Source organism: Heloderma suspectum, chromosome 1 (genome assembly GCF_057233095.1).
Source record: "Heloderma suspectum isolate Gila_16-S chromosome 1, 16-S_ref, whole genome shotgun sequence".
NCBI lineage: Eukaryota > Metazoa > Chordata > Lepidosauria > Squamata > Helodermatidae > Heloderma > Heloderma suspectum.
The window spans coordinates 162723647-162751646 of record NC_139458.1 but is presented as its reverse complement, the minus strand read 5'-3'; the positions used below and the strand labels follow the sequence as shown (position 1 = coordinate 162751646).

At 43.4% G+C, this 28000-nt stretch overlaps 1 protein-coding gene across 1 annotated transcript; it reads left to right on the top strand.

Annotated features, from left to right (window-relative positions):
- On the top strand, positions 1-27201 carry LCT (lactase). The gene is given in 19 exon segments (XM_084809394.1): positions 1-690; positions 1285-1324; positions 1435-1447; positions 4314-4320; positions 4697-4780; positions 5532-5634; positions 6156-6269; positions 7405-8093; positions 10010-10655; positions 11651-13213; positions 15721-15989; positions 17064-17354; positions 18083-18281; positions 18999-19201; positions 19526-19623; positions 20287-20421; positions 22335-22558; positions 25068-25304; positions 26478-27201. Coding segments are annotated over 19 exon segments (5856 nt in total). The 3' UTR covers positions 26729-27201.
- Positions 27202-28000: the final 799 nt, after the last annotated feature.

The following is a 28000-nucleotide window of genomic DNA, read 5'->3' as shown; positions in this document are numbered from 1 at the left end:
ATGGAGTTGGTTTACAAGGTGTATTTGGTTTCTCTACTTTCTTTGCCTTGCACTGGAGCAGACTGGGATCTTGCTCAGAGGTTTATTTCCATTGCTGGTCCTCTCGCTGATGACATAGTAAGTAATTTAAACTTCCAAAGTGGACACATAAGAAAAACTGCTCATAATCCTGTACTGGCCCAGTCGGATTATTTTTGTCATTGGCCTTCTCTCTCTTTCTTGCCATCATACTTCGACGATCTTTATGCAAATGGTGTGACCCACTTCAAGGTTTTCTTGCCCTGGACTTATATCCTCCCTGAGGCAGATGCCAAAAACCCCAATGAGACAAACGTTGAATGCTACAGACAACTTCTCAGAACTCTCAGAGCTGCTGATCTTAAACCGGTTTTAATTCTACATCAGAAACGTTTGCCGAAGTCCTTAGGCACCTGGCTTGCTTCGAGCAAGTCTATGACTTTCGCTGATCTTTTTGCAGAATATGCGGAGTTTTCCTTTGCGTCTTTTGGTAGTTTTGTTGACACCTGGCTCACTTTCAGCAGCCTGCCCGAGATCACAGAGGGACTGCCTGATGGAGATCCACTAGCCCTTCCTCTCCAGGTGCTCGCTTCAGCGCATGAAAAAGCATATAAGATCTACCATGAAAAGTATTCTTCAGAAGGTAACAAAATGAGGGTGGGACGGAATCATGTTGTGTATCTTCTGGAAAACGTGGAATGAACTCTGGAGATCATATGTGTGTGTGTGTGTGTGTGTGAGAGAGAGAGAGAGAGAGAGAGAGAGTAAAATACCTATGCAGGACTTCTCTGCACACTTCCAGATGCTGCACAACCCAGATTTTTCCTTTTTCTTGAACTTTAGCAAAGTAATTGTTGTATGAGGAGGGTGGGGAGGTCCCATTCTAACCCCCAAAATACCCTTTGACCCAACCTGCCCCAATACCAATACCATTCATTTTCCTTCCTATCGTTTTCCATGGAAACTACCAGTTTCCCTTGCTGTCTCCAGCTATACTCCTGGCCTCCTACAATCTTTGTTCTGCCTTTTTCTGCCTTCTCTATTCCCTCAACAAACTTACAGACCAATCTGTATTCTCATCCTCCTTGACCTCGCTGCCTTTGACCACTCTCCTTTTTGACTCGGTTTTCATCTCCCAGGATTTATGGGACTGAAGGGCAAAAACTACACATGATGTTACGTAATTTGCTCTTAAGTGCAAGAATTTTCTTTCACAAATTTGTGTGTGTGTGTGTGTGTGTGTGTGTGAAAGAGAGAGAGAGAGAGAGAGAGATCAGGACCAGAAAATGAGAGCCCCCCTCTGCATGCTAATAGGCACAGGGGCTCTAATCCAGATTAGGACTACAGTGTGGGGCAATGGGTTAAAGTCCCCACTCCTCCCATTCCCACCTACTCGGGGCCCTCAGACCTCAGCAGGTTCTTCTCATCTGTTTAATTGTTCCAGTCAAGTGTTCCTCTTCCCTTCTGAGGGATATATTATTTGCCCTCTCTACACAGTGTTCCTGGCTGTCCTTATCAAATCTCATGGCTCGCCTGTATACCAACGACACTAGCTCTACCTCTTTGCCCCAGAATTTCCATGCTCTGTCCAAACATGCATTTCCAATGGTCTCCCTGATGCTTAGATGCTTCATCACTGTCCCAATATGTCTAAGCTTTTCATCTTTTTTTCCGTGCCTTCCTGTCATCATACTCATTGTATCCATTTACAGCATTTCTCCATCCATCCACATAAAGCTTTGCTTTGTCTTCAGTTATTTCCTCCCTTTTGCTCCATTGCCAAATCAGGTTTCTTCTCTCCATACAGCACTGTGAAGATATGGGCCTTCCAACTTCATAACCCAATGTATCCTTGCCTGTGACTTTAACTCTTCCAGATCCACCACCCTTAGCTGACCAAAGGACAACTGTTCTCAGATTATGGTGTCCTTTTTTGCCTTTGTACTCTGCCTTTCCACTTGGCTGAAGAGCAGTCAATGCAGTGTATGATTTATGCTTTAAGTACAGAGAAAGATGGGCTGCGGTGGCTTAGTGGTTAAGACGCTGAACTGCAGACTGGAAGGTCGGCAGGACAGCAGTTCGAGACCCGAGTGCCGCGTGATGGAGTGAGCTCCCGTCTTCAGTCCCAGCTTCTGCCAACCTAGCAGTTCGAAAGCAAGAAATTGCAAGTAGATAAATAGGTACCGCCTCGGCAGGAAAGGTAACAGCGTTCCATGCACCTCGGTGTTCAGTCATGCTGGCCACATGACCACGGAAGCGTCTTTGGACAGCGCTGGCTCTTCGGCTTAGAAACGGGGATGAGCACCGCACCCTAGAGTCGGACACGACTGGTTGGGGACACCTTTACCTTTTACAGAGAAAGAACAGCTAAAATCACAGCAATCTCTTCCTTCAAATCTCAAAACTGACCTTTTCCATTAAGCCTTTAGTGCAGCCTTCCCCAACCTGGTACCCTCCAGGTGTTTTGGACTACAACTCCCAGCATTCCTGACCATTGGGGCCAGGGCTGATTGGAGTTGAAGTCCAAAACATCTAGAGGCCACAAGGTTGGGGAAGGCTGCTTTAGTGCAACCACATAGTATCAGAGAAGGATTACATTCAAGTACATTCAACTACACTGAGCATATATGAGCATTCCCCTGTTTCCTCTTGTCTACATATCCTCTTCTCCTTCCTCTTTTACTGTCTCCCCAGTGTTGAACTTTAAAATGTAAGCAACTCAGGACAGCGACCTGTCTGTAAAGCACCACAAACACTGATAGGAGCATGCAGCGAGAAAACAGCAAATGAACTGTTGGAGTTTGTTTTTATTAGAAGTCCCCCCCCCCCGACTCCGCCGTCCATTTTCCCCCTCTACAATAAATTATTTGAAATCACAATAGATAATGTGCTTTTTATCTTCTGACTTTCAGATGGAAAAGTGTCAATTTCGCTAGACGTTAGTGATGCTGGGATGGTGATTCCAAGATCTTTCTTAGCTTCAATTTTGGTGATGCATTTTATTTTCTTGGGACTCTTTTCTGATATACAACATGTATTTTGATTAGGAAAATAAAGCAACACTATACTGAAGTGTCATTCAGGTTAGCTTCGTCTTGCATCCATTGTGACACCCTACAACCAAGACAAAAGTAGTCCATTTGCAACTTGATATGGCAGCTTGATATGGCTTGGTGGGTCATAAGTTGTGGAGGTATGCTGTAGCTGATTTAGTAATGAGGCCTTCCTGTTGTTGGAGGTAATACTGAATCATTTGGATTAAAACAAATAGAATATATACAATATCCTAGAATGTAGCATGTGAGACAGGCTGTATCCAACACTGTCTGTTGGGATTTTCCCCATCCATGCCCCCCAAATCTGCTCTGGAGGTCCCCCAACCCTATGGAGCAGATTTGGATAGGGGCCGCAGTGGGGAGGGAGAATGCATTCCATTGGCAGGTGGACACAGATACAACCCAGTCACTCCTATAACAGGACTTCCAGTAGGGCCAGTCTCCCCCCAAAAAAGATTTCATACAGTGAATAATGAGTTTACGGAATTCACTGCCACAATATGTGTTGACGGCCACCAGCTTACATAACTTAAAAACGAGGAAAGGCGTACCAATGCCTATGGGATCTCCATATTCAGAAGCAGGATGCCACTGAACATCAGCTGCTAGGAAGCTAGAGAAGGGGATGGCCAATGCCTTCAAGTCCAATATGTGGCCTTCCCAAGTAATCTGGCTGGCCACTGTAAGAAGCAGGATGCTGTTCAAGACGAAACTTTGGTCTGATCCAACAGGGCTCTTAACATCTTTTAATCCCCAAAAGGGTACCACACAACTATTGGCTCATTGCAGACATTGCTTCCACATGAAAGTATGTGTACCATACAGTCGACAAATCTTTATTTTGCCACATATGCATGCTGTGGGGAACTTCCATACAGAGAGATTGTCCTGTGATAAGCGGGTCTAAGTGTTAAATCCAACAGCCACACAAAAATACCACCGTATCACACAGGCGTAACTATGTGCAGAACTGGAACTCTTGCCACCAAATGCATTTAACCCTTGTTTTTAATATATGTGATAAAACATGTTTCTCAAATTAAAAACAAAATTGAGTGGGGGAGAGCTTGGAAGCTTATCCAGGATAAGTTGGTTTATTCATATAGATAGATATAGATTTAGATTTAGATATAGATATGCATTCACACACACACACACACACACACAAATGACCAATATGGTAATGTGTTTAGGGTTTTGGAGATGGTAGACTCCTTTTTCTACTCTTACATAAATCAGGGAAAATGTAATCTGTGAAATCTGGGGCGGTGTACGTTACTTGTTGGATCAGGATTTTTTTCAGTATTTTATACACTTCCCATGTTGTTTGTCCTTTGTATTAAGATCTTAGGGTAACTATCACATCTGGAAAGCTGAAAAAAATATGTGAATTCTTTTCAACTTAAGAACATGATATAGCAACAAATTTTGCCTCATAAGAAATTATCTTTCCACTATGCTTCAATTTCCCTTAAATGCCTAAATCCCAAGCTAGCAAATGTAGATAAAAACATTAAAAGCAGACTTATACTCTGGCTCCAAGTATAAAATAATGAGTAGCAGCAATAATGGTTGCAAATATTTATTATCTCTCTGTGATAATCCTCCTGTTTTGTTCCCAGAACTCCTTAGATTTTCTCTCTCTCAGCCTACAATACAACTGTAAAAGGGAAGAAGGTATCAAAAACATGCTGAATGAACTACAGGTAATTCTGAGCAATTGCACCGCAATACTTCACAGTGTCCTGTAGTCTCTTGAATGATCTCTGTAATGCAAATGCAGCTCCTCCTGTATTCACTTATATATATATTTTGAATGGATTAAATTACATTTGTTGCTAGATGTTTGAGACTGTTATCTCCAAACAGGAAGCTTTAAGAAACAGCAAACACAGCAAAGGATTGGACATTGTGGTGAATTCTATTAAATACACAGGCAGAAGCAAGTGTAGAAATCTACATGGTCATTGTGCAGTAAATCACACACTGTCTGATCTTCCATAGTGGAAGTCCCACTATGTTCAGTTGTGTTTGCTCGGAGGAAAGTGTACATAGGCCTGCAGTATTAATCCAGCTTTCTGCTGTATATGTTGTGATGGCCCATCATCCAGGTCCTTCCTACTGACCAACGACCATTTAACTCTGGGGCCCTTGCATGCTTTTCAGAAGCGCACGAGAATAAGCCTTTGATATCTCCCTTGGTCTAAGTTTCCCATCCCTGATCTAGGAGGACGGAAGCAGTTTTTCTCACACCAGAATAACTACCTGTATCTGCCAGAATTGTACACAGCTCTTAACAACAGCAGCACTGTCCTCCTTTGTTTCTAGACATTCTACCTGAAGCCTTTGGTTTGATATTATTTGTAATGGAAGTAACAGATGTCAGCACCATACAGCTTTGACAGTTCACCTTGAGATAGTTCATAGTCGCTGAATATATTATTTTTTGCTTTACAGGATGTCACAAATGATGTGGAAGTTTTGCTCTTTAGTCTAAATGTCCATGAATGTTCTTCCATGCAAGAAAACCTCTTTACGGTAGTCGCTGCCATTTTCAGTGGTGAGTGACCTCTACGGGAAGGAGCTGTGTGGTTTTGTGGCATAAGTGCATGGGACTTGGGGAACAAGCAAACTATGATCAAAGCCGTGCTGTGGCTCATTTACGCCATTACCATCGAAGAGAAACCTGCTACTAATTTCAATCATGGCCAGCCTAACGATTAGGCAGAGTAAGGTGGCTACCTCAGGCAGTAAATACTGTGGGACGGGGAACAGCAGCGAGCTATTAGGTAAGAGATCTGTGTGCACCATGAAACCTGCCCTAGCTAGCCTGTTGTCCTCAGGTACAATGGAGGATGCTGTCCCCTTGCCAGTGTGGAAGTAAGATTCAGCTGCAAGTCTGGTCAGTTTCTGTACATGGAATGGGCAGGAGGTGCAGGGGACACAACAAAATATCTCAGGTGGCCTGACAAGAGGTGGGATTTAACTGAACAGGAACTGCAGGATGGGACTGTTATGGCTAACATCTGCTCTTGCATATCTTTTAATTTCACTTTTAATTTTTCACTTTTAATTTTACAGCCCTTTATGAAGACCAAGCATCGGCAATAGGATTTGATGTGAATTATTTCTTGGACAGCTCATCTATTCAGGGAGCTCGGTACTAAATGCTTATTTTTAATGTTAATTCATTTGGTTATTAAAAATCTATACTTTTTGTGCTATTAAGACGTCAATCCTTATTCAGGAGTAAGCTTCATTATAAACAGTGGGACCTACTTTTGAGTAAACATCTGTAGGATTTGTCTGTCAGAGTATGCCAAAAGTACGTTTTTGACACTTTTTCATAATTGTACGCCATCATAAAAACATTCATTTTGTATTGGGTTGGTGTTTTTTGAGAACATGTTCTTCTCCCACAGACCACTTCTGTAGTTTCAGGAGTCCTGTATATGTTGCAATATAATTGTAGCCCATGGTTCTATTAATTACAAAATGTTTTCTAACATTAGCAGTTAAGAGGGGTGAATGGTGGATAAGTGATCTGGAGTCGCCACAGTTTTCAGGTCAGTGGGCACATCTGGAATTTTCAGATGTCATGGGTGCTCTCACAAAATGGCTGTCATGGGGGGTGCCCACTCATAACATGGCTGCCATAGCAGGCATGGCCAGTCACAAAATACTTATTTTCCAGAAGAGAACATGGTGAGACTAAAAGAAAAGTAACTTGACCAAGAATGTAAATACAAGACAGAGGTGGAGTCTGAGTTCCAAAACACAAAACTGATGAACCCTAATAAAGATGCTGCTGGAGAGCAGTCCTTTACTTGGCAATATGCCATCTTCCTAGTTTTAAGAATTGTTTTTAATTAAAACAAACAGTTAAGAATTAAAATAAAAATCAAGAGGGGCAGGGAGTCTAGCAGGCACCAGGAGAGGTGTCTGGAGGCACATTGGTGCCCACAGGCACCATACTGGAAACTCCTGGTTGAATTATAGCATATCATAGTTCTGTAAGACCCAACGTATGTGTTACCATGATGGTACAGTAATTTCCAAAGTAGTGCTTCCCCATGGTCTAGCCACACATGATTTCAGTAATGTATGAAGGTCTAGATCGTATGGGATCGCCCTAAGCCCATTGCGGGATTGCCCTAAACCCATTGCGGGCTTATCTTTCACTTGACTGTAAGAGAATTATTCTCTTACTTTGAGGATGTGAACAGAAATTTAATGATAATTAAAGTTTAATTATTGATATATTCTCATATCTCCTCCTCCTCCTCCTCCTCCTCCTCCTCCTTTTAAAGCTCCTACACAGAAAATCGAGCTGTTCAACCAAAGTCAAAGAAGGCACTCGTATCAGCCATCAACCCACCTTCATCCTATCAAAGGATTTGGGAAACATTTGCTAACCAGTCTGCTTTGGAAAGAGACCTTTTTTTGCTACGTGTCTTTCCTAGTGGCTTTCTTTGGGGCACAGCAACAGGATCTTTTAAAGTTGAAGGTGCTTGGGCAGAAGATGGAAAAGGAGAGAGTATTTGGGACCGATATGGGCATCAAGGCCACGTCCACATGAATCAAACAGCTGATGTTGCATGTGACAGCTACCACAAGATAGAGTATGAAACTTACCTGCTTAGAGGCCTTCGGCTGAAGATCTACAAGTTTTCTATATCATGGCCTAGGATTTTTCCCAATGGGAATAAGAACAGCTTGAATTCTCAAGGGGTGAAGTACTACAACAAACTCATAGACAGCTTGCTGGATTCCAGCATTGAACCCATGGTGACCTTGTTCCACTGGGATCTACCACAAGCTCTGCAGGATCATGGTGGCTGGCAAAATGAGAGCATCATCAGTGCCTTTGTAGACTATGCAGCTTTCTGTTTTGCCACTTTTGGGGATCGGGTTAAATACTGGATTACCTTCCATGAGCCCTGGGTCATTAGCTATGCTGGCTATGGCACAGGGCAGCATCCTCCAGGAATTGTTGATCCAGGTGTGGCGTCCTATCAGGTACAAACAACAAGTGTAGTAGTAATTTATGGCTTGCACTGAGTCCATGAAGAACAAATCATGGGCAACTGCCTCCTAATCTGAGGCTACTCTTTCCTCCACAGACTGCAGATGAGTTAATATAGACCCCATGTCTGATTATCAGAAAGGTTCAATTAGGAGACAGGTCTTGAAGACTAAAGTAAAACTACCACGTTCTAATCCAGCCTTCCTAAACCTGGTGGCCACCAGATGTTTTGGACCACCATTCCCATCAGCCCCAGTCAGCATGGCCAATGGCCAGGAATGCTAGGACTTGTAGTCCCAAACATCTAGAGGGTACCAGGTTGGGAAAGGCTGTTCTAAACTACCACATCACAGGCCTTCCTGCAAGTGTGCAGTGCACGGTGATGCTTGAATTGGTCCCTGTTCTTAAGAGGTTGGATGAGCTGTTTTAAACCTCATGTCTTTTGATTTAGAGATTAAGGCAACATGAGAATGAAAGATCTCGATTGGCTAGGATGTACCATTTGAGTTTGAAAATGTCTCTCTTTGCCTTTCTTATCCTCACAAACATTGACGTAACACGTTCTAGATGAAGGCCCCCTTCCGATGTTCCGTTGGGTGACATTAAAGCTCTTTCCTCATTGGGTTTTCAAAAGGATGATTAGGTTTTGCAAAGACTTCTAGATTTTAGAGATCTCATAACATAAGTTCTAAGTAGGTGGTACAATTAGAACAACTGGCACATCTGTCCATCCCCCGGGTAGATTGTAAGGATTTAGTAGCTACACATAAAAACAGATAATTGAGTAGATGTCAAGACAACTGCAGGACAGAGCTCTGGGTTGTTGTTTTTAACTAACAGGTCCCACACAACTATCCATCATTTTACTGTCCTGCTGTGAAATTGCCAGGAGCATAGTTTCTGAATACGTGCAGCACCTTATCAGCCAGTAGACCCCCCCTTGATTGGCCTTATCTGGGAGTGACTTCTGCCATATGGATGTATATTATTTTACCACTGACTTGGAATGCATATGAACTTAATTTTAGTTATCTGTGCTTGGACCTCCAAAAGAGGGGCATTGGAATGGGGTCCTTAGTGGGTTAGAACAGAAACCCATATTAAGACTATGAAAAGTGACTCTAGTAGCACCTTTACAGTGTAATCCTATATATGCTTACTCAGCAGTGAGCCCCACTGAGTTCAGTGAGACTTACTCTCAGGTAAGTGTGTAGGCTTGCAGGCTTAAGGTCAGATTGTCTCTGTGGTATCAATAGCCTACTTTTTCAAATTTTGGAACTGTTACATCAGCAAGCAAATAATGGAGTTATTAGAAATAATTATTCTATCTTGTTTTCAAAGAATCTGTTTCCTCTGTTATGAATTGTACTGAATATTCTTATTGAGAGACTGAGTGAACGCCTTGAATCCTTGCTACAGTAGCATGAGAAGTTTCCGTAATTATTTTGTTCTTCCCATTAAACCCATGGCACTTGAATATAATTTGAACATCATGAGAAATGCCTTGCAAAGGTCCATGGTGTGTGTATATATACTTACACTTGGGCTATTTAAGTGTAAATTTCTCACCATTAGCGGTGAGAAAGCAGCCACCTTGGCTGCTTCAGGGTCACTGTCTCGGTGCTGCTAATAAGAGTTCTGGGCTGTAGGGAAATGTAGTTGGGTTCCCATGGGCTGTGTGGAAAGCAGCCATGGGCCACATCTGGCCTGTGAGTGATGGGTTGCCCACCCCTGATCCAGCCGTACTCGGGAGCCTCTCTGCTCCCATTGGAACCATGTCTCAAAGCCTCAGGCCTTCTACCATAGATGCCAGGGACTGAAGCTGGGGCTTTTGTCATGCAGAGTATGTGCTATGCCAGTGAGCTATACTCAGTGGGGTAACATCGATCTGCTCCTCTGTTTCCAAAAGGTGGCTCATGTTATTCTCAAGGCTCATGCCCAAGCCTGGCACGTGTATGATTCCCGGTATCGTCCCAAACAGCACGGCAAGGTGGGAATAGCATTGAATTCCGATTGGGCTGAACCCAGGACTCCAGGTAGTCTCGAGGACCTGAGAGCAGCGGAACGCTACTTGCATTTCATGTTGGGCTGGTTTGCTCACCCAATATTCATCAATGGCGACTACCCGGATGTCCTGAAATCCCAGGTTGAGCATATGAACCAGCAGTGCTCTACTCCGATTGCCAAACTCCCTGTCTTCACTGATGAGGAGAAGAAGTTGGTGAATGGGACAGCTGACTTTTTTGGCCTTTCTCATTACACTTCCCGGCTTATCAGTGCTTCAGCGAATCCCACCTGCATTCCAAGCTATGCAAATATTGGGGGCTTTTCCCAACATGTGGACCCTTCTTGGCCCCTGACAGCCTCACCTTGGATCTATGTGGCACCCTGGGGGCTGAGGAGACTGCTGCAGTTCGTGTCCAGAGAATATACAGGGAAAAGGATCCCCATTTATATAGCAGAGAACGGCGCTCCAACAGATGATAGAGGGGATTTTGTTAATGATACTGTGAGACTGGATTACTATCGTCTCTATATCAATGAGGCTTTAAAAGGTACAGAAGTTTCTTATGAATTGGGTTGTCTGATTTCTTTATTAGAAGTGTTTCTGTACCACCCTTTAGCCAAAGACTTAGGGTTAGGCATCAAGCATGCAAGAGAACTGAAATTAGCCTGTGAGGATGGTGTCACTTATTCAGTTAGCCCCTTTCCCAAGGCAGTCTCCTACAAGATTCACCACATCCCTGCCAATTGCCAGCAATATGCTAAATGTCGTGCCTTAAACAAAATAAATCAGGTAAAGTGGTTTATGTTGGTTGGCTTCATAGATATTACCCATGTTTGCTTGCTTAGCTATCATGTCTTGTCATACCTGCTTAGAAGATAAAGTTTTTTGGTGGAGTCCCATGAAGTTTTTCTGCTGATGGAACTGATTCCATCGGTAGAATGGGGAGGGGGTGATTTCCCCTCCACTTTGCAGCCCACCATGCACCCTCAAAATCTGCTCCTGAAGCTTGGGGGACCCTTTGGAGCAGATTTTTTGAGGGGCTTCAGGGGAGAGGAGAGAGGGAGAAAGGCATGTTGCATGAGCAGACTTCTTGTGCAATGTTGGATTAGACCCCTATTATTTTGTTCTTCAGTGCCAACAAAATGAGGAAAATACTGCTGCAGAACCCAGTGGGAAAATTGAGGCTGGGGAAACTATTGGCAGCCTCCACTGGAAAAGCCAAGCAGCTGATATACTTGGAGCTGGAGATCATTGAATACCTAGCTGGTGACACTGAATGCCTGATCAACATGGCTTTAGCTGGGTGAATTAGTAGATGTACTATCACACTGATAACCCTTTTGTATATTGTCTCTTGTATCCAAAAGGTATCCTGAATTTGGAAACAAATAATAGTACTAGTAGTATGCAGGGCAACATGGGCAGTACTGTGCAAATTCACATCGCTGCAATACTGATGAGGGGAGAGTTGAGTTGTGACTGTATTGTGAACTTCACAGGATAAAATGAATATCTAATCAAATTGTCTCTTTATTATGACAGCTGTAACGCTAGATGCTGTAGATGTTCAGTCATACATTGCCCGATCTTTGATTGACGGCTTTGAAGGCACTGCAGGTTATAGTCAACGGTTTGGCCTTCACCATGTGAATTTTGAAGACGCAAACAGACAAAGGACACCAAAACAATCAGCATATTTCTTCTCTACTGTTGTTGAAAATAATGGATTTCCTACTACGGTCAGAAAAAAATCTCTTCAGCCACTCAGAAAGGATGCTTCCATACCCTCAAGGTTGCCTAGTTTACCAGCTTCTGAGGTTCCCTCAAAGGCAAAGGTGGTTTGGGAAAATTTTTCCAACCAGACTAAGATGGAAAGAGATACATATTTTTATGGCACTTTCCCAGAAGATTTCCTGTGGGGTGTTTCCACTTCTGCCTACCAAATTGAAGGAGGCTGGGATGCAGATGGGAAGGGGCCTAGCATATGGGATAACTTTACCCACATCCCAGGGAATATTAAAAACAATGATACAGGAGATATAGCTTGTGATAGCTACAATAAGGTAGATGAGGACCTTTACTTATTGGGAGCTTTAAGAGTAAATAGCTATCGCTTCTCCCTCTCATGGCCTCGGATTTTTCCAGATGGAAGAAACCATTCCATAAATAGCTATGGCGTTGATTATTATAACCGACTGATTGATGGTTTGCTGGCCCGAAATATCACACCAATGGTCACACTCTACCATTGGGATCTGCCTCAAGCTCTGCAAGACATTGGTGGCTGGGCGAACCCCAAGATGGTTGAGCTCTTTGATAGTTTTGCAGACTTTTGTTTTCAGACCTTCGGAGATAGAGTCAAGTTCTGGATTACTTTCAACGAGCCTGCTGTGATTTCCTGGCTGGGCTATGATGCGGCAGTCTTCCCACCAAATGTCAAAGATGATCCGGGCTATGCGGCCTATAAAGTTACTCACACTATAGTGAAGGCACATGCCAGAGTCTACCACACGTATGACCAAAAATATAGAAAGAGCCAGAAAGGGGTCATTTCTTTGAGTCTCAGCATAGACTGGGTTGAGCCAAAGATGCCGAATGAGCCCCGGGACGTGGAAGCAGCTGATCGTTTCCTGCAGTTCACGGGAGGATGGTTTGCGCACCCAATTTTTAAAAATGGCGATTACCCTGATGTCATGAAATGGAAAGTGGGCAACAGGAGTGAACTGCAGAAACTGCCATCTTCCCGGCTTCCAGTTTTCACAGAAGAAGAGAAAAAATACATCAAGGGCACAGCTGATGTCTTCTGCTTGAACTATTACACCACTAAGATTATAAAGCACAAGACCACCCGGCTGAAGCCATACTCTTACGAGGATGACCAAGAGCGGCTATTGCAGACTGATGCTTCTTGGCCTCCCTCAGCATTGAAAGATATCCGAGCAGTGCCCTGGGGGCTGCGGAGGCTGCTCAACTGGATCAAAGAAGAATATGGCAACCCTCCCATTTACATTACCGAGAATGGGGTTGGGATAAAAACCACGTCTGATGTTGATGATACCAGCAGGATCTTTTACTACAAAACCTACATTGATGAAGCTTTGAAAGGTAGAGATTTTGTAACGACACTAACACACCAGGTTATGTAGTTGTAGGTACCAGATAGAATTGGGAGGGTCACCCAACACAATCAGCTAAACCAGTCTTAGTTTTAAATAAAGCTGAAAGGTTCTAGGCCATTCATTCTCAGGCTCTGTGCTGAGTCATGCTAGTGTGACTTGAAAGAAGTGCTCATATGCCACAAGGCAGAATTTAAAAGCTCCTGTGAGGCTCTGGATGCCTGCTCCTAAAACAGACCATGGTGGCTTGTTTGAACTGCAGTGTGTGCAGGCCACCATTTCCCTAATCACCCACCCAGGCTCAGCTTGTCGTGCCATCTGAACCCGGGCAGCATGGCCTGTTTGAGGGGGAAATTCCCTCAATTTGATAATGAGAACGAGCGCAAAGGCAATAGTATGGCTGACAAACACTATGTCCTTCTTTATGGACATTTCTATACCAGCCTAAAATCCTGCATTTAAAATGGGGCTTTCTGCTTCCGTTTTAAATGTAGGATCACCACTGGCTCCCTTTACATGCACTTCCTTTCCCCCCTCCTTCTCCCCGTATCTGAGTCTTCCATTATCTTTCATTGATCTCACTCCTTTTCTTGCTGCTTTTACGCTTTTCATGGAGGAAACTGAAGCAGAACACAGTGGGGTAATTTGATAGCTCATTATCTGCGATCTATTTAAAAACGGAACAAAGGGTATTTAGTGCAGAAGGGTCACGGCGTCATGTAAAGAGCCCACAAACTTCCATGAAGGAGCAACCTCAATCACAGGATAAAAGCTCCGTGTGATGAAGTCCTATAAAGGTTTTATAATGAAATATTACCAATATTGAATACAACTAAGGGCACAATCCTATTCATGTTTAGACAGAAAATGTCCTACAACTCCCAGCATTCCTCAGCCAGCATGGCTGGCTGGGGAATGCTGGGAGTTGTAGGACTTTTTCCTGCCTAAACATGGATAGGATTGTGCCCTAAATCACTTTAAACATATTAAGCTGCCTGTATTCATGCTCTGTCTGTTCTAAAATGATTCTTCATCCTCTAAGGTCTTCCTCACCAAAAAATGTCTGGCTACGGGCCTTAAGTAAACATTACTATGGTCTCTGCTTCATCCACTAAATTAGTCCAGCCCACATCAGCTTTTATGTAACAGAGCACAACGGTAGAATTTGCAGTGTTTAAATATGTACAACAATAGCAGCTAAGTATACAGCAGTCTTATTTTTCTTCTTCTTAATAACTAGTTTAAATTATAGCTATATTAAACATCATGTTTAGCATTTCACAATGGCATGTCATTGGTGTGGGTTTTGGTAAGAACGGTGATTTGGTGGTTTGCTGTCCTCCTAGGAGAGGCATGAGATGAATGGAAATAGAATATTGAGCAAACTCCCCACGCCCTGCTCTATTTTTCCCTTTTGATCAGTGCCCATCTCTTTAACACTGCAGTCCTAAGCAAACTGATTTGGAAGTGAACCTCACTGAAATGATGGAGACCTACTTCTAAGTACACTTGGTTAGGATCTGGTTTTCAGTCATGGCCAGACTAAGACAGTGCCCTGCGAGGTAGGGAGGAAACCTCATAAGGCTCAGTGGAACTTACTTCGGAGGAAATTTTCTTAGGATTGCACTGTTCGAATGTGTGGGAAACGTAAACATTTTGTATTTCAAGTTAATCAGTCAAGAACTGCAACCCTAAGTGCTCTTTCCTAGAAGTAAGCACCATTCAACTCAATTGGACTTCTAAGGAAACATGCACAGGATTGTGCTAGCTATCGTATTGTATCCTAAATTAAAATTAATGGCATACTTTACAATTCTAAAATAAATATTTTAGGTAAACATCCTATAATGTTTACTTGAAAGTAATTCCCACTGTATTCCCTTGGGTTTACTCCTGTGCAAGTGGGAATATAAGATTCAGCCTGTAGTGTGGCTTAGAAGTCTATTCTAGAGGTCCTGCACCTACCTGGAAATAAGTCTAATTGCCTACGATTGCACTATTAATGTGCAAGTGTGTTTGTAGGGGGAAATTCAGTGCTGCCTCCAGGTTTTTGGAGCCCTCGGGCAAGGCACCCTCAGTGGGCCTCCCCATCAGTGAATCTACCTTCTCATCACCATTGTCAGCAACAGCTATTGCCCTTCATCTTCTTTCTCATCATTGCTACCAGTTGCTTGCTTGACAGGCAGAGATCCAGTGAGCAAATAGGCAGTGGCATCTGCTGCTCCTTCTCACCACCACTATTGTCTGGGCCAGAGCAAGAGGAAGGTGAACAGGTTGCCATGGGAAAGAGGAGGTTGCCATGGGAAAGAGGAGGAGCAACCCCAGGGGGCTCTTCTGTGGGCTCCTGTTGGGGTGTGGACTCTCATCATGTGCCCAACTATGCCCACCCTTGATGCTGGCCCTGGGAAAATTAATATGTCTTTTTTTCACTACTTCGTTTTCTTGCTCCAATGGTGTATGTTACAAATAGCTATGTTTTGATTTTGTGTTTTTTAGCCTACAAACTGGATGGGGTGAATCTTCGAGGCTATGTAGCTTGGTCTTTAATGGATAATTTTGAATGGCTAAATGGTTATGAGCCAAGATTTGGCTTGCACCAGGTTGATTTTATAAACCCAAACAGACCAAGAACTCCAAAACGTTCTGCTATATATTATGCTGAAATCATACGTCAAAATGGATTCCCACTGCCCAAAGGGGAGGAATTCCTTTATGGAGAGTTTCCAAAGAACTTCTGTTGGAGTGTGGCGTCGGCATCGTATCAGGTTAGGAAACCATGCTTTTAAATACAGAAGACCATTTTTTGTGGAAGCTATCCAAAACCTTCATTTTGTGAAAAGTATGCAAACTAAGAAAGGTAAATTCTATCAGACTGGAGTGCTCAAGGATCTGTGGGAAAGAAATCATATCTTAAAAATAGTATTTGCCTTGATAATGGAGAGTCTCTGGGTTGAGAGCCAGTGTGGTGAGTAGCTGGAGCGTTGAGAGACTATCCAGTGCTACAGCAACGGCTAGTGCAACGGGAAGCTTGTGCTTAATAGTGCAACCCTGGAAACTAGCCCAAACCACCACTTCTGGAATGGGACAAGTCAGCAGAGCTCACGGGAGGGAGACTAGGATTGGACAGAATCTAGTTTAAAGCCCTACACAGCCACAAAGCTCACTGAGCCACCTTTGGCTGGTCACTCTCAGGGACATACAGATTTTGTTTAATTTGTTCTGTCTGTGTTTCACAGATTGTCAGGCATCTTTCGTTCCATTGTCCACTCTCTGACAGAATCAGATTGTTTTGCCCTTTGGAAAAGTACACAAAAAAGCTGCAATTTACATTAATTTTGCTAGCATGTAATATTTTGCGTATTTTTCTTAGCTCAGCATGCAATCAACGAGCAGAGCTCACACAAAAAGAGTGCTGCACAGTGAATGCTGAAGCGAGATCCAAGATGTATAAAACGTTGTGTGTGTGTTAAAAAAAAAAAAAGGTGCATATTTTCCAGTAAATTTGCGTACAATTCTGGAAAGTAACAACAACAACAAAAGGGTCGCAAGTTGTGCAACTAGCAAGATGCCAGTCCACTGTGGAATCCACAGGTTGGATTCATAGAGATCCAAAGTAATTTGAATCCATTTTGGATTTCTCTGACATCCCTAGTCAGAATCCAAAGTCATTTAACCTTCTTAGGATTTCTCTGACATCCCTAGTGTCTCTCCCTCTCCCTCAGCCTAAACTACCTCATGGGCTTCTTGTGAGGATATAAATGAGGGGGGATGTACATTACCTTGAGCTCCTTGGAGGAAAAATGGTATATAAATGTAATAAATAGTTTGTTTTGTTAAAGATTGAAGGAGCCTGGAGAGCTGATGGGAAAGGCCTTAGCATTTGGGACCAGTTTGCTCACACTCCTTTGAAAATCAGCAATGATGAAAATGGAGATATTGCTTGCGACAGCTACCACAAAATGGAGGCAGACTTGGCTATTCTGAAAGAACTCAAGGTGACTCATTATCGCTTTTCCATCTCCTGGCCTCGCATTCTTCCTGATGGGACCACCAAGCATATCAGTGAAGCTGGACTGAAATACTATGAGAAGTTTGTGGATGCTCTCCTTGCAGCCAATATCCAGCCTCAGGTAAAAGCAGTTGTTAGATTCCATACAGTCTACATGTAGGTGGAAAAGGTACACTAACAATCAGGTTTTAAATTAAATCAGCCTTTCCTAACCTGGTTCCATCCAAATGTGTCTTTCTCGAGTCAAGTGTTATATATTTGCTTGCCATGGCTGTCTGCGGCTACCAGTTTATTTTTAAAAAATTTATTTCATTTCTATACTGCCCAATAGCTGAAGCTCTACTGGTGTAAATGATGGGCAAGCATTGCATAAGCCTTAAATCCAGGGCTGGGGAACCTCAGGTGTGGAGGCCAAATCTGGTCCTCCTGGGGCCCCTTTCTGGTTCTCCAGGGTTCCCTGGATAGCCGTGCCCCTTCTCCCCCAGTCCCACCCCTTTTCATTTGGGGATTTCCTGGATTTTGTGCAGTTTTTTCCCCTCATTTTAGAACCTTTGAAATGCTTCTCCTGAGGCTTAGTTACTGACAATAACAACTTTAAGCTACAATACTTTTTAAAAGAATGTTTGTCCCCACCCCCTTTTTTCTTCAGCACCACCCACCAGTGGAATGTGACCCCCCAGAGCTTCTCCGAAATTGAATTTGGTCCTCTGGCTGAAAGGGGTTTCCTAGCCCTGCTTTAATCAAACAATCTATCCCACAATTCTGTTTTCACTGTTTCCTGCTATTCTAGGGTAACCGGCTAATTTGACAAAATGGCAGATGTTTGTAAATGTATGTCTCCATCTCTAGGTAACTATGTACCATTGGGACCTTCCTCAAGCCCTTCAGAACAGTGGAGGGTGGGAAAATGGGACCATCATTCAGAGGTTTAAAGAATATGCAGAGCTCCTTTTTCAAAGGCTTGGAAAGAAAGTGAAATTTTGGATAACCTTGAACGAGCCCTATGTGATTGCTAACCTTGGTCATGGTTATGGAGTAGCTGCTCCAGGTAAGGTGTTTAGCATTTTGCTAACTTTGTCCTCATTTGCAGGAGGGATGCTTTGGAAAATCAAAGAGCACTGACTGTATTACCTTCTGATGTTACCTGTGACAGAGCAGCTTTGTGATTAAGGTGCTGTACCAATGCAGAATCAGAAATTCAAGGACCATCTAGTGCTCTTGGCTCTCTCCACACTGTATAACAGGAGCAGGAATTGGAAGCACAAGTTACTGACAGTTCTAAAAAGCTTACAAATAGTGAACATCAAACCTGCTTTTTGATCAGGGGTGGGCAACATGGGCCCTCCAGTGCCCCTCACACTCTGAATTAAATTTTTAAAAACCCCGAAAAAAATGCAAACAAGCTAGATTTGACCTTTTCGGCACTCCACAATGCTCTGGATGCCATTTTTTGTAAAAGCTTTAAAAAACATTCTCAAGAGACTGTGGTCCACGGTGGGGACATGTCCAGGGTGTGCTTGAAAATTGTCCCTGGAGCTCCTGAAGTTGCCCTCCCCTGTCAAACATTTGGTTAACAACTTGACGATGAGAGAGATGCCCATTGACAAAAGGAGATGATCTGATACATTTCTTGAGGGCTTCTCCTTGAAGAAAGCCAAACAGCATAAAATGATGGGAAAATACAATTAAAATGTACCATTAATTGCTGTTTCAGCTGCATCCAGTATTGCAGTGTAACGCATTTCCAGTGTCACTGTCTTCCTAGGCATCTCTTCCAGACCAGGCCGAGCCCCTTATATAGTGGGGCACAATTTGATCAAGGCCCATGCAGAGGTTTGGCATCTCTACAATGAAACGTACCGTCCCAGACAAGGAGGGTTGATCTCCCTTGCCATTAGTGTGGAGTGGGCGGAACCAAAGAACCCTTACAAGCAGGAGGACCTGGATGCTGCCAAGAGATATATCGAGGTAATGTGATGACTCTAACACAGTGGTCGCCAGATATTGTTGGATTACAACTCCCGTCATCCCTGACCATTGGCTATGCCACCTGGGAATAATGGAAGTTGTGGCATGATTCAAACATCTGGGGATAACAAGTATATTTTGTCTGCATGTATTCATTGACGTTGCAATGTCTAGTGTGCAAAATGCTATCTGGGGGGTGGGGGGGAGAAAGAGAAAGAGAGAGAGAGAGAGAGAGAGATCTAGAATTGGTCATCATTGGTTCAGCAAGGAGTGCTCTTGCAAAAACATGGCTAATGAATCTCTCTCTTTATTTCACTACCCTAGTTCTTTGCTGGTTGGTTCGCTCATCCTATTTTCAAAACTGGTGACTATAGTGAGCTGATGAAAAGGAGGATACGAGAGAGAAGCATGGGCAAATCACGGTAATTATTTTCTGAAAAAACATTTGTACCGCACACTTCAGCTGAAAAGGCACCCTGATTGGCTTACATACAACCAATGAAGCAAGGCAGTCCCTGTCCGCAGGCTGACCATCTAAAAGACTCAACACAGAAGGAAAAGGGGATGTGTTTGCAGTGAGGAGAATGGAGGGGTGTGTGTGTGTGTGTGTGTGTGTGTGTGTGTGTGAAAGAGAGAGAAAGGGGGAATTATTTGGCTGATGGGTGGGGGGAGAGAAAAAAGGTGTTTGATAAAATAGGTTTGTGCCTGTCAGTATGTTAAAAGGAATTGTTTAGTGCGTTGGGGCTCAGACCCCTTATTTGCCATGTACACAGTCTTTTGGGCAGGTTACTTGTCCTTTGTGACTACTAGCCTCCCATAACAGCCATTTTGTGGTGGTGCCCAGGACAGTTTCTCAAATGACTAAATGTACCTGTGGGCCCCAAAAGGTTGCCTGTCTCTGGTGTAGGGTAAGAAACTGTACAGCACAAAGGAGCACAGCACACAGATCCTCACTCCAGCCTTTTCTGCCAAAAATCTTGACCCATTTTAAAAAGGAAGTCAGTAAGTCTGACACAAACTTTCCCTTCTTCTGATAAATATATCCATGTGAGAATCTCTCTTCCTTCACTTTCTTTGTGATACAGACTCCCTGAATTTACTGAGAGTGAAAAGCAACGGATTAAAGGCACCTATGACTTCTTTGGCTTGAATCATTATACCACAATACTGGCCTCCAACTTAAACTTTCCTGCCCTTATTACATCCTATGATGCTGATAGGTAAGCTGACTTCATACTGCATCAAAGCATGCCTGCTTTTCTGGAACCTATGCTTATTTCTCTCAGCACCTAAATAAAAATAAATAATCCACACTACATGGAAATTAATGTAGAAGCTTTTTTAGGATTAGAGGGCTGGACATAATGGCCAGATGTTTGGTTGCCAGGGCAGCCAAAGAGAGCAGTCTGCAAACAGAACAGTCTTTCGCATTATAATAACATTGTCAGCATTGTGGCAGACTTAAGTGAAACAGAGACCCTCAGAACTGATGTGGGAGCTCCCCCTGATTGGTAGCAGTTTACACATCACAGGTTGCAGGCACGGTGCTTGTATTCCTTGTTGCAGGGAAATGGAAAGGATCAGCAAGACTGTGTATGGCCAAAAGGTTCTCAGAGAGTTGGAAGAGGTATTACATAGCTATTGTTGCCTATGGTGGCCATGTTCATATTTACTGCTCTGCCATAGTAAAAGACTCCACAGGTACCTGTAGTCCTTCAAGCAGTGCCTGTGGATCGTACGGTTACCCCAAGCGATTAAAGGATATTAATGTGCAATAAGCAAGCTAAGTCCTTGCAGTTCCGCTAGTGCTTCTGCAATATTTATGTGTGTATATTTTTAGCGTGAATCTCATAGTCTGTTGTCACACTGACCTCATGACCACTAGCCCATCTCCTGGCTACTGGCAGGGTGTGAGGGGAGCAACAGCTGTGGTGGGCAGTTTCCCTACTTTGTGCCCCTTGACCACTTCCAAGGGTAACACAGCCGTTTTGAGGGCTGCAGTGATAAACTTCTGTGGGTGGGAGGGCGGGCTCTGAGTTGGGCTCATGCAAGATGCTCTCCTTCTGTGGAACAACATGTCCTGCATGGAAGTACCTTCTGCCCCCACCCCACAGTTTAAAAACCACTGCCCCAGTCTAGTAAGGAAGATCCAAGCTTGCACTGGTGCATGTATCAGCAGTGGGATGATCGCTGAGGTCCTGCTGAAGTGGCTAGATCCAACTTCTGAGGGAGAAAGAGAAAGCATCTTTTTCAGAGTCATGACTTACACATGAGTAAGATTGGACCAAGACCTGTATACTTAGTTCTGCATACCCAGAGAGGTCTGTTAATAGTTGATGTATGTTAACAGACTTGAAAACACAGGCTTGAATCCAGAGAACTGCTGATGGAGGGGGATTGGTCAAAGGTGACTTTCCCTCTCCCTGCCCCCTAGCAGTGCCCATCCCCTACAGCTTCCTGAAGGGTACGGGAGCATCCTGAATGGCATGGGGGACTGAGGGGGAAGGAGGATCACTGAAAATCAGGAGGAAGCACCTTCTATGGGAAAACCTCCTTCCGCCAACTCCCTTTCCCCAGTGTGGATCCAGGTACATGATGCTAATGTCTATTTGCTGTTAGTTACCTTAATGAAATAAATTCTGTGCTTAGACTATGGAAATAGAAGATCTTTTAAAGGTGTCATGATTCTTCAAACAGATATAAATTATTTTAATTTCATGTTAAAGTTATACTCTAGTTTCTATCAGATAAATAGTGCTTCAGAAATTTGAGACAGGAGACAGAAATGTATTGATAATTTTTATTGTGCTCATCAGTGTTATCCAGTGCTTATGATTCCTGCCTGCTCCATCCTCACAAAACCCTTGTGCAGTAGGTTAAACTGCTGAATCATTATTTGTATGAGTCTCCCTAGAAAGTATTAAGGCTGAGCAACCATTTTCCACATCCAAATCCAACACATTGCGTACATCACACTGATCCGGCCCATCCACCTGAACAAAATGTGGTACTGTTGAACGATCTTATTGGCTTTGTTGGCATCTAGTATAAACTGCTGAATTTCAGAAATCAATACATGTCAGTGTTGTTGCACATTATGGAAACAGCAGACATGACATGTTCTCTTCTGCAGAGGTGTTGCCACCATTACAGACCGCAGCTGGCTGGGTTCTGGTTCCTTTTGGTTGAAGGTGACCCCGTTTGGCTTCCGAAGACTGTTGAAGTGGATCAAGGAAGAATACAACGACCCACCTATTTATGTGACTGAGAATGGGATTTCGGAGCGTGTAGATGGAGGCTTCAGTGACATCTGGCGAATACATTACTTAAAGAGTTACATCAATGAAGCTTTGAAAGGTACATGGTTTTCCCTCCCATCTGCATATTTCCAAAGAGCCCCCAAGATGCAGAGGACAATTGCTCTGATTCAGTTTCATCTCTCCCCTTTCCTTCCAATACAATGAACACAATTGTTAGTGAGGCCCTAACTCATGTTACAGGTAAGTGCATGTAACGGAGCCATGATATTGCTGCTGCTGTTGTTTTTTAGAAAAGCAGCTGGAAGAGTTGAGTGGGGAAAAGGTGGGGAGAGGGAATATCTAACCTGCTTGCAATTTCTCCAAAACAAATCCCCAAATGACTCCTACCAAAAGGGTTTAAAATGTGGGGAAACAGGCATTTTGAACATGGGTGGTGAAACAGCGGCTGTGGAATCAGAACACCCTTTTTTCATTGCTTCTCCACTTTTGAAAATGGATGGATGGAGATCTTCCCCTCCGTACCTTGCCCATCCTGCATTTGTGGCTAGACACGCATTTCCGTGCCTCTAGCTGTGGTTTCGGGGAGAGGGAGGGAAGGGGCCTGGAGACCGGATAGGTAGCTGTCTAAAACAGCTTCTGAGGTCTCCTCCCTGCCCCTAGGAACGCCCCATTTTCACCCTCTCCTTGCCCTGTTTATGAGCATGAAGGAGGAGGCGGCGTGGAAATAACTGCGCCAGCTAGAAGCAGGAGGTGGAGGAGGCAGGGGACCAAGGTCAGAAGACCTTGGTTCCCAGAAACCAAAATATCCTATGGCTGTCCCGACAGTGTCCAGTGGCCATAGGATTGCCCTCTTAGAGGTTTTTAAGCAGAGCCTAGATGGTGACCTATTAGCATATGCTGTAATTATTTCCTGCATTTGCAGGGGGTTGGACTAGATGACCTTTGACGTATCTTCAAGTTTATGATTTATTTTTTTTTAAAGAGAGTTAGGGATCCATTAGTTAACCCCTCAAAGTCAAACATTTGGTGACTCTGTGACTATATATCCAGTGGGTTGTTGCACACATCAGAAACTCCTTGGCACTTAATGGTAAACCTCAAGGCAATGTTTACAGGTGGCCTTTACCAAGGCATTTAGTTGGTATGTCTGCAAAACAACACTGCTGGTGGTTATTTCTAATATGTTTTGCTGGTAAATCTCAGGAACTCTTCAACACTTTGTATTAACTATTGCTGCTGGCAGAATGCAAATAAATGAGGAGTGCAAGGCCAGAAAACCAAGCTTTCCTTTCTGAACAGCAGTTTAAATAAAGTGCAGTGAATTGGGGTGTGTGGAGTGCTTTCCCCACCATTCATTCAAGTTGCTAATACTACTGTAATGGAAACAATGGACAGTGGGATCTAGAGAGAACTAGGGCCAGCGTCTCCCTCACAACACAGCCTAGGCCATGGATGATATCTAGGTACCACCATAATCGCTATAGGGCCAGTTTGCACAACACAACAGCCCATGGGTTAAATAACCCATGGCTGTTGGGAATGCACAGGAGAGAGCAGATGCGCTGCCTGCAGTGTGCCTGGCCCCTGCTCTTATTTAGCAACCCATGATCAGTTCCTCTGTAGGTTGCTTGGGGTATTGTCCAAACCTGGAGCACTGGGTTGTTTAGGAGCTAACCTACCCAGCGGTTAACCCAACAACAAATCATGTTAGCCCCTAAACAACCCAGTGGTCCAGGTTTGGACAACATGCTAAGCTACCTACAAAGGAGCCGATCATGAGTTGCTAAATAAAAGTGGAAGTGGCAGTGTGATGAAGGGAGTACAACCGCTCTAGCCTGCTCATGCACAACAGCCCATGGGTTGTTGTGTTGTGAAAATCTGGTCATACCAATTGCCCCTTATCTCTATATGCTCACAGTACCATATGTGACAATTTTCACCCTGTCTACTTCTGAGGGGAGTTTTCTACTGCCAATCAGACATGTTGACAAACCCTCTTCCCATAAGTAGTGAATGGATAAAGACCACTAGATACAGAGTAACACCCCTTATCCTTAGTGTATGTCTGCCTCACTGAGCCTCTATGACATATGCTTGGCTCCAGTTGATGGATCTCAGAGATCTAGTAAAAACAAAATAAAGTAGATCCTACAAGCCTCAGGTCTGCCCACCTCAGCCCTAAGTGCTCTAGAATAAATACTGTTTTCTGTTTCTATGGTTACCACGAACACCATGTATACATATGTGAATACGTAAGGAAAACGAGAAGACACATCTATTCATTGACCACTTTTTATTCCTCCAGATTGTGAGTACAAAAGGTGCTTTAAAAGTTTTTAAGGTATAACTAATCTGAGTTAAGAGTGGGTCCTTTGTAATGCAGTCTGTATGAACATAATTCATTTTGTGAATTATGTGCCTGCCTGCCTGCCTGGGTCTTGAATTTCACTCTGTGTTGACTGTTACAAACTGAAGTTCTATAGAAAACTGACATTAGAGTAGCAGGCTTAGATGGGGAGTCAGTCCCACTGGATTCTGGGGAACTTATTTCTGAGTAAACATGTATAGGACTGCAGCGGAAAGAACCTCTTTTCCATTTTGTACAGGGGTTGTACTTGATGGTGTTGATCTGCGAGGTTACACTGTATGGAGCTTGATGGACAATTTTGAATGGGCTGTGGGCTTTGCTGAAAGATTTGGATTATATTACACCAACTACACAGATCCCAATCTATCCAGAATTCCAAAGAAGTCTGCAGGATATTACTCATCTATCATCCAGTGTAATGGCTTTCCAGATCCAGCTAGTGGGCCTCATTTGTGTCTAGAGCCACAACCTGAAGGTAGGTAAATTACCACTGTAGGGTTTGGAAGATTCATTATGGTGTATGGTAAAAAGTACCTACATGTTTGAAACATTAATACTTGTGTGTATGAGCCGTAGAACAAGCTTTGGTTCTTATAAGCATTTGACAATAGGAATGACTCTCAGGAGGTGGAGATGGGAAACCTGAACATTTAATTCATGTCATTTCTTAGATGTGCTTGCGGATTTTGGTAGATGGCTGCATGTGTAATAAAACTAGCTAATTTGTTTTGAACAAAATGGCCTCTAAAAATATGTTTGTTCAGGCTGCAACATGCTTAAGTGTGTGGACTTAAAGTTAGAGGGTGCAAACCACAAGGAAATTGCAACCTTTCCCTACTGAAATGAGGGAAGCCTATACAAGAGCAAAAATGTGCCCTTGCACTACTAACTTTATTCATGTTTGCCTAAGAAACTACTCACTGTACTGGAGCCAATGGGTTGGATCCAGGCTTAATGGGATGTTAATCATGACTAATTTAAATCCAATTGAAATCAATCTTTCTGCCCTAAGAATAACAAAGTCTGGATTCAACCCACTGTTCTTGGAGTGGGAGATCTGCCTCCTGAGGCTGTAATAAATCTTTTCTCTCAAGCCCAGTTTCACTGTTTGTCTTCCCTGGAGAATGAAGTACTTTGAACTCTCAAAGAGAGCTTTGGCTAATGGATGATATAGACATGTAAGAAATAAAATAAATCCTCCCCTGTTGCTCAAGCACAACTGAAGTGATTATGGTTACAATCCTACAGAGCTAAGTATGCCTCAGCCAATTAAGTTAATTGGGTTCACCTAAGAACCAAGGCTTTCTGGCCTCTTCCTTCCCACTGTGGTCTTAGAAAAGCTATTCCTGAAAGTGAAGAGGCTCAGGAGCAGGTTAAGAGGTTGCAGGAGAGTGAGGAATCTCGCTCTTGTGTATGCAACCCTTTGGATCCAGGCCCATGACAGTTTAGGGGGATGGTCACCAGTACTGTGGTTAGTACTGGGAAGGCTTTTCCTCTTTACTTGAGGAGGCTCAAGTGCCCACTGCTAGAAAGCCAGTAGGGCAGGAATGCTCCCCAGATGAGGATGCAGCAGAACTGCTTATAAAACTAATGCCCACTATTTTTTTCTTTGACTGTTATTCATGTGGATATCACTTGATCTTTCTAGGTACTAGTCTACCAACTGTTGGCACTAGTCTCTCACCTAGCAGCACAACCGAGACTACTGACCATTCAACCATTGCGGTGGTGGAATTTTTAGGACTTGACTTGACTTCATCTCATGCAGAAATAGCCCTTTATGTGCTGTTTGTACTATTCCTGCTGGCTGTACTAGGCCTTGCTCTTTTTTCTTATGTATATAGGAAGACTACCAAAAAAGCCCACAAAAAAATGGCTGCTGGACTAACTAAAATGTAAACTACACTATGTTTTGTCTTACCTTCTGAGATGTTGAATGGCATGAATTCTAAGCTGACCCACTATGGTTCATAGGTAATACTAAAAGTGGTCATATTTATATTGGATACATGCAGGGGCATGTATACCCATCAGAACTCCACCCCAATAACCCATTCAGCTATGAGGTGAATGGCTTTTTGTGCAAGACAAGCACACAGATATGGAATGCCCGTTGCTACTATAATTCCGGATCCTTAACTGTTGATGCTTTGGAACATGGCACAGAAAGTTACAATCTAGGCTCTAAATCTGAATGAGGGCATCATTAGCCCTTAAGCACAGTGTTATGTATCAAGCATGTGAGTGGTTGAGCATATCTGTATGCAGTACATTTCACTGCAAATGAACTGATAAATGAATATCTACACCTACCATGTCTTTTCCATTTTTCTGTAACATTTTTCTGTAAATAAAGATGGTTTACCTACGCTTGCCAAGTTGTCCTTTTAAGCTGCAAAGTGGAAGAATTGTAGAAGGCAAACAGATTATCAAGGTTGTGTGTGAATGAGATACTGCTCCGATAGCTTGTGGCCTTTCCCTACTATGATAGAAAACCAAGGTGATGTTACTGAGTAGCTCTTGCTAGTACCATCCTACTAGAAGAACTGAGACTGAGGAAACTCCCTCAGCTTGCCCATTATCTTTTACTGGCTCAACAGATTTAATCAATACTAGAGCAACCCTCCTGATTCTGCACTTGTATAGTGTATATGTGCACACTGAGGATTTAAATTGATACAACCTACATATTTTAAGGTCTAGACACTGGATTGCATCCAGATTAGCAGTTAGTGATGCTGCATGTGCAGGGGAGGAAGGAGGTAGGGAGCAATTTAGCCATTCCTGCCTCCTGAAAAGTTGTTCTGGGGGATCCTCTCGAGCAACATGAGAGCACCCTGGTGCATTCTGTGAGAGAAGCCCTTCTGTTCACAAAATGGCCAATCTGGATCCAACCCACTATATTTAAAGAACTCAGTGTTGCAGGGGTACAGTTAAGTGGGCTATTTGATTGGAGAAGTTAGTGTCAACTTGTTCTGGATGGGATTGCTCTTCCCCCAATGCATCAGGTTCCCTCTATGGGCACTGGTGGATCCAGATTTATCACTGGAAAACCAAGCGGCACCTGTGGCATAGAACACCTTTTATCAGTTGGGGCTGGTGTGCTATCACTTGCCGCTCCTGAACAGTGAAAATCTAGCCAAAGTGATCCACCCTTATCGTAATATCCAC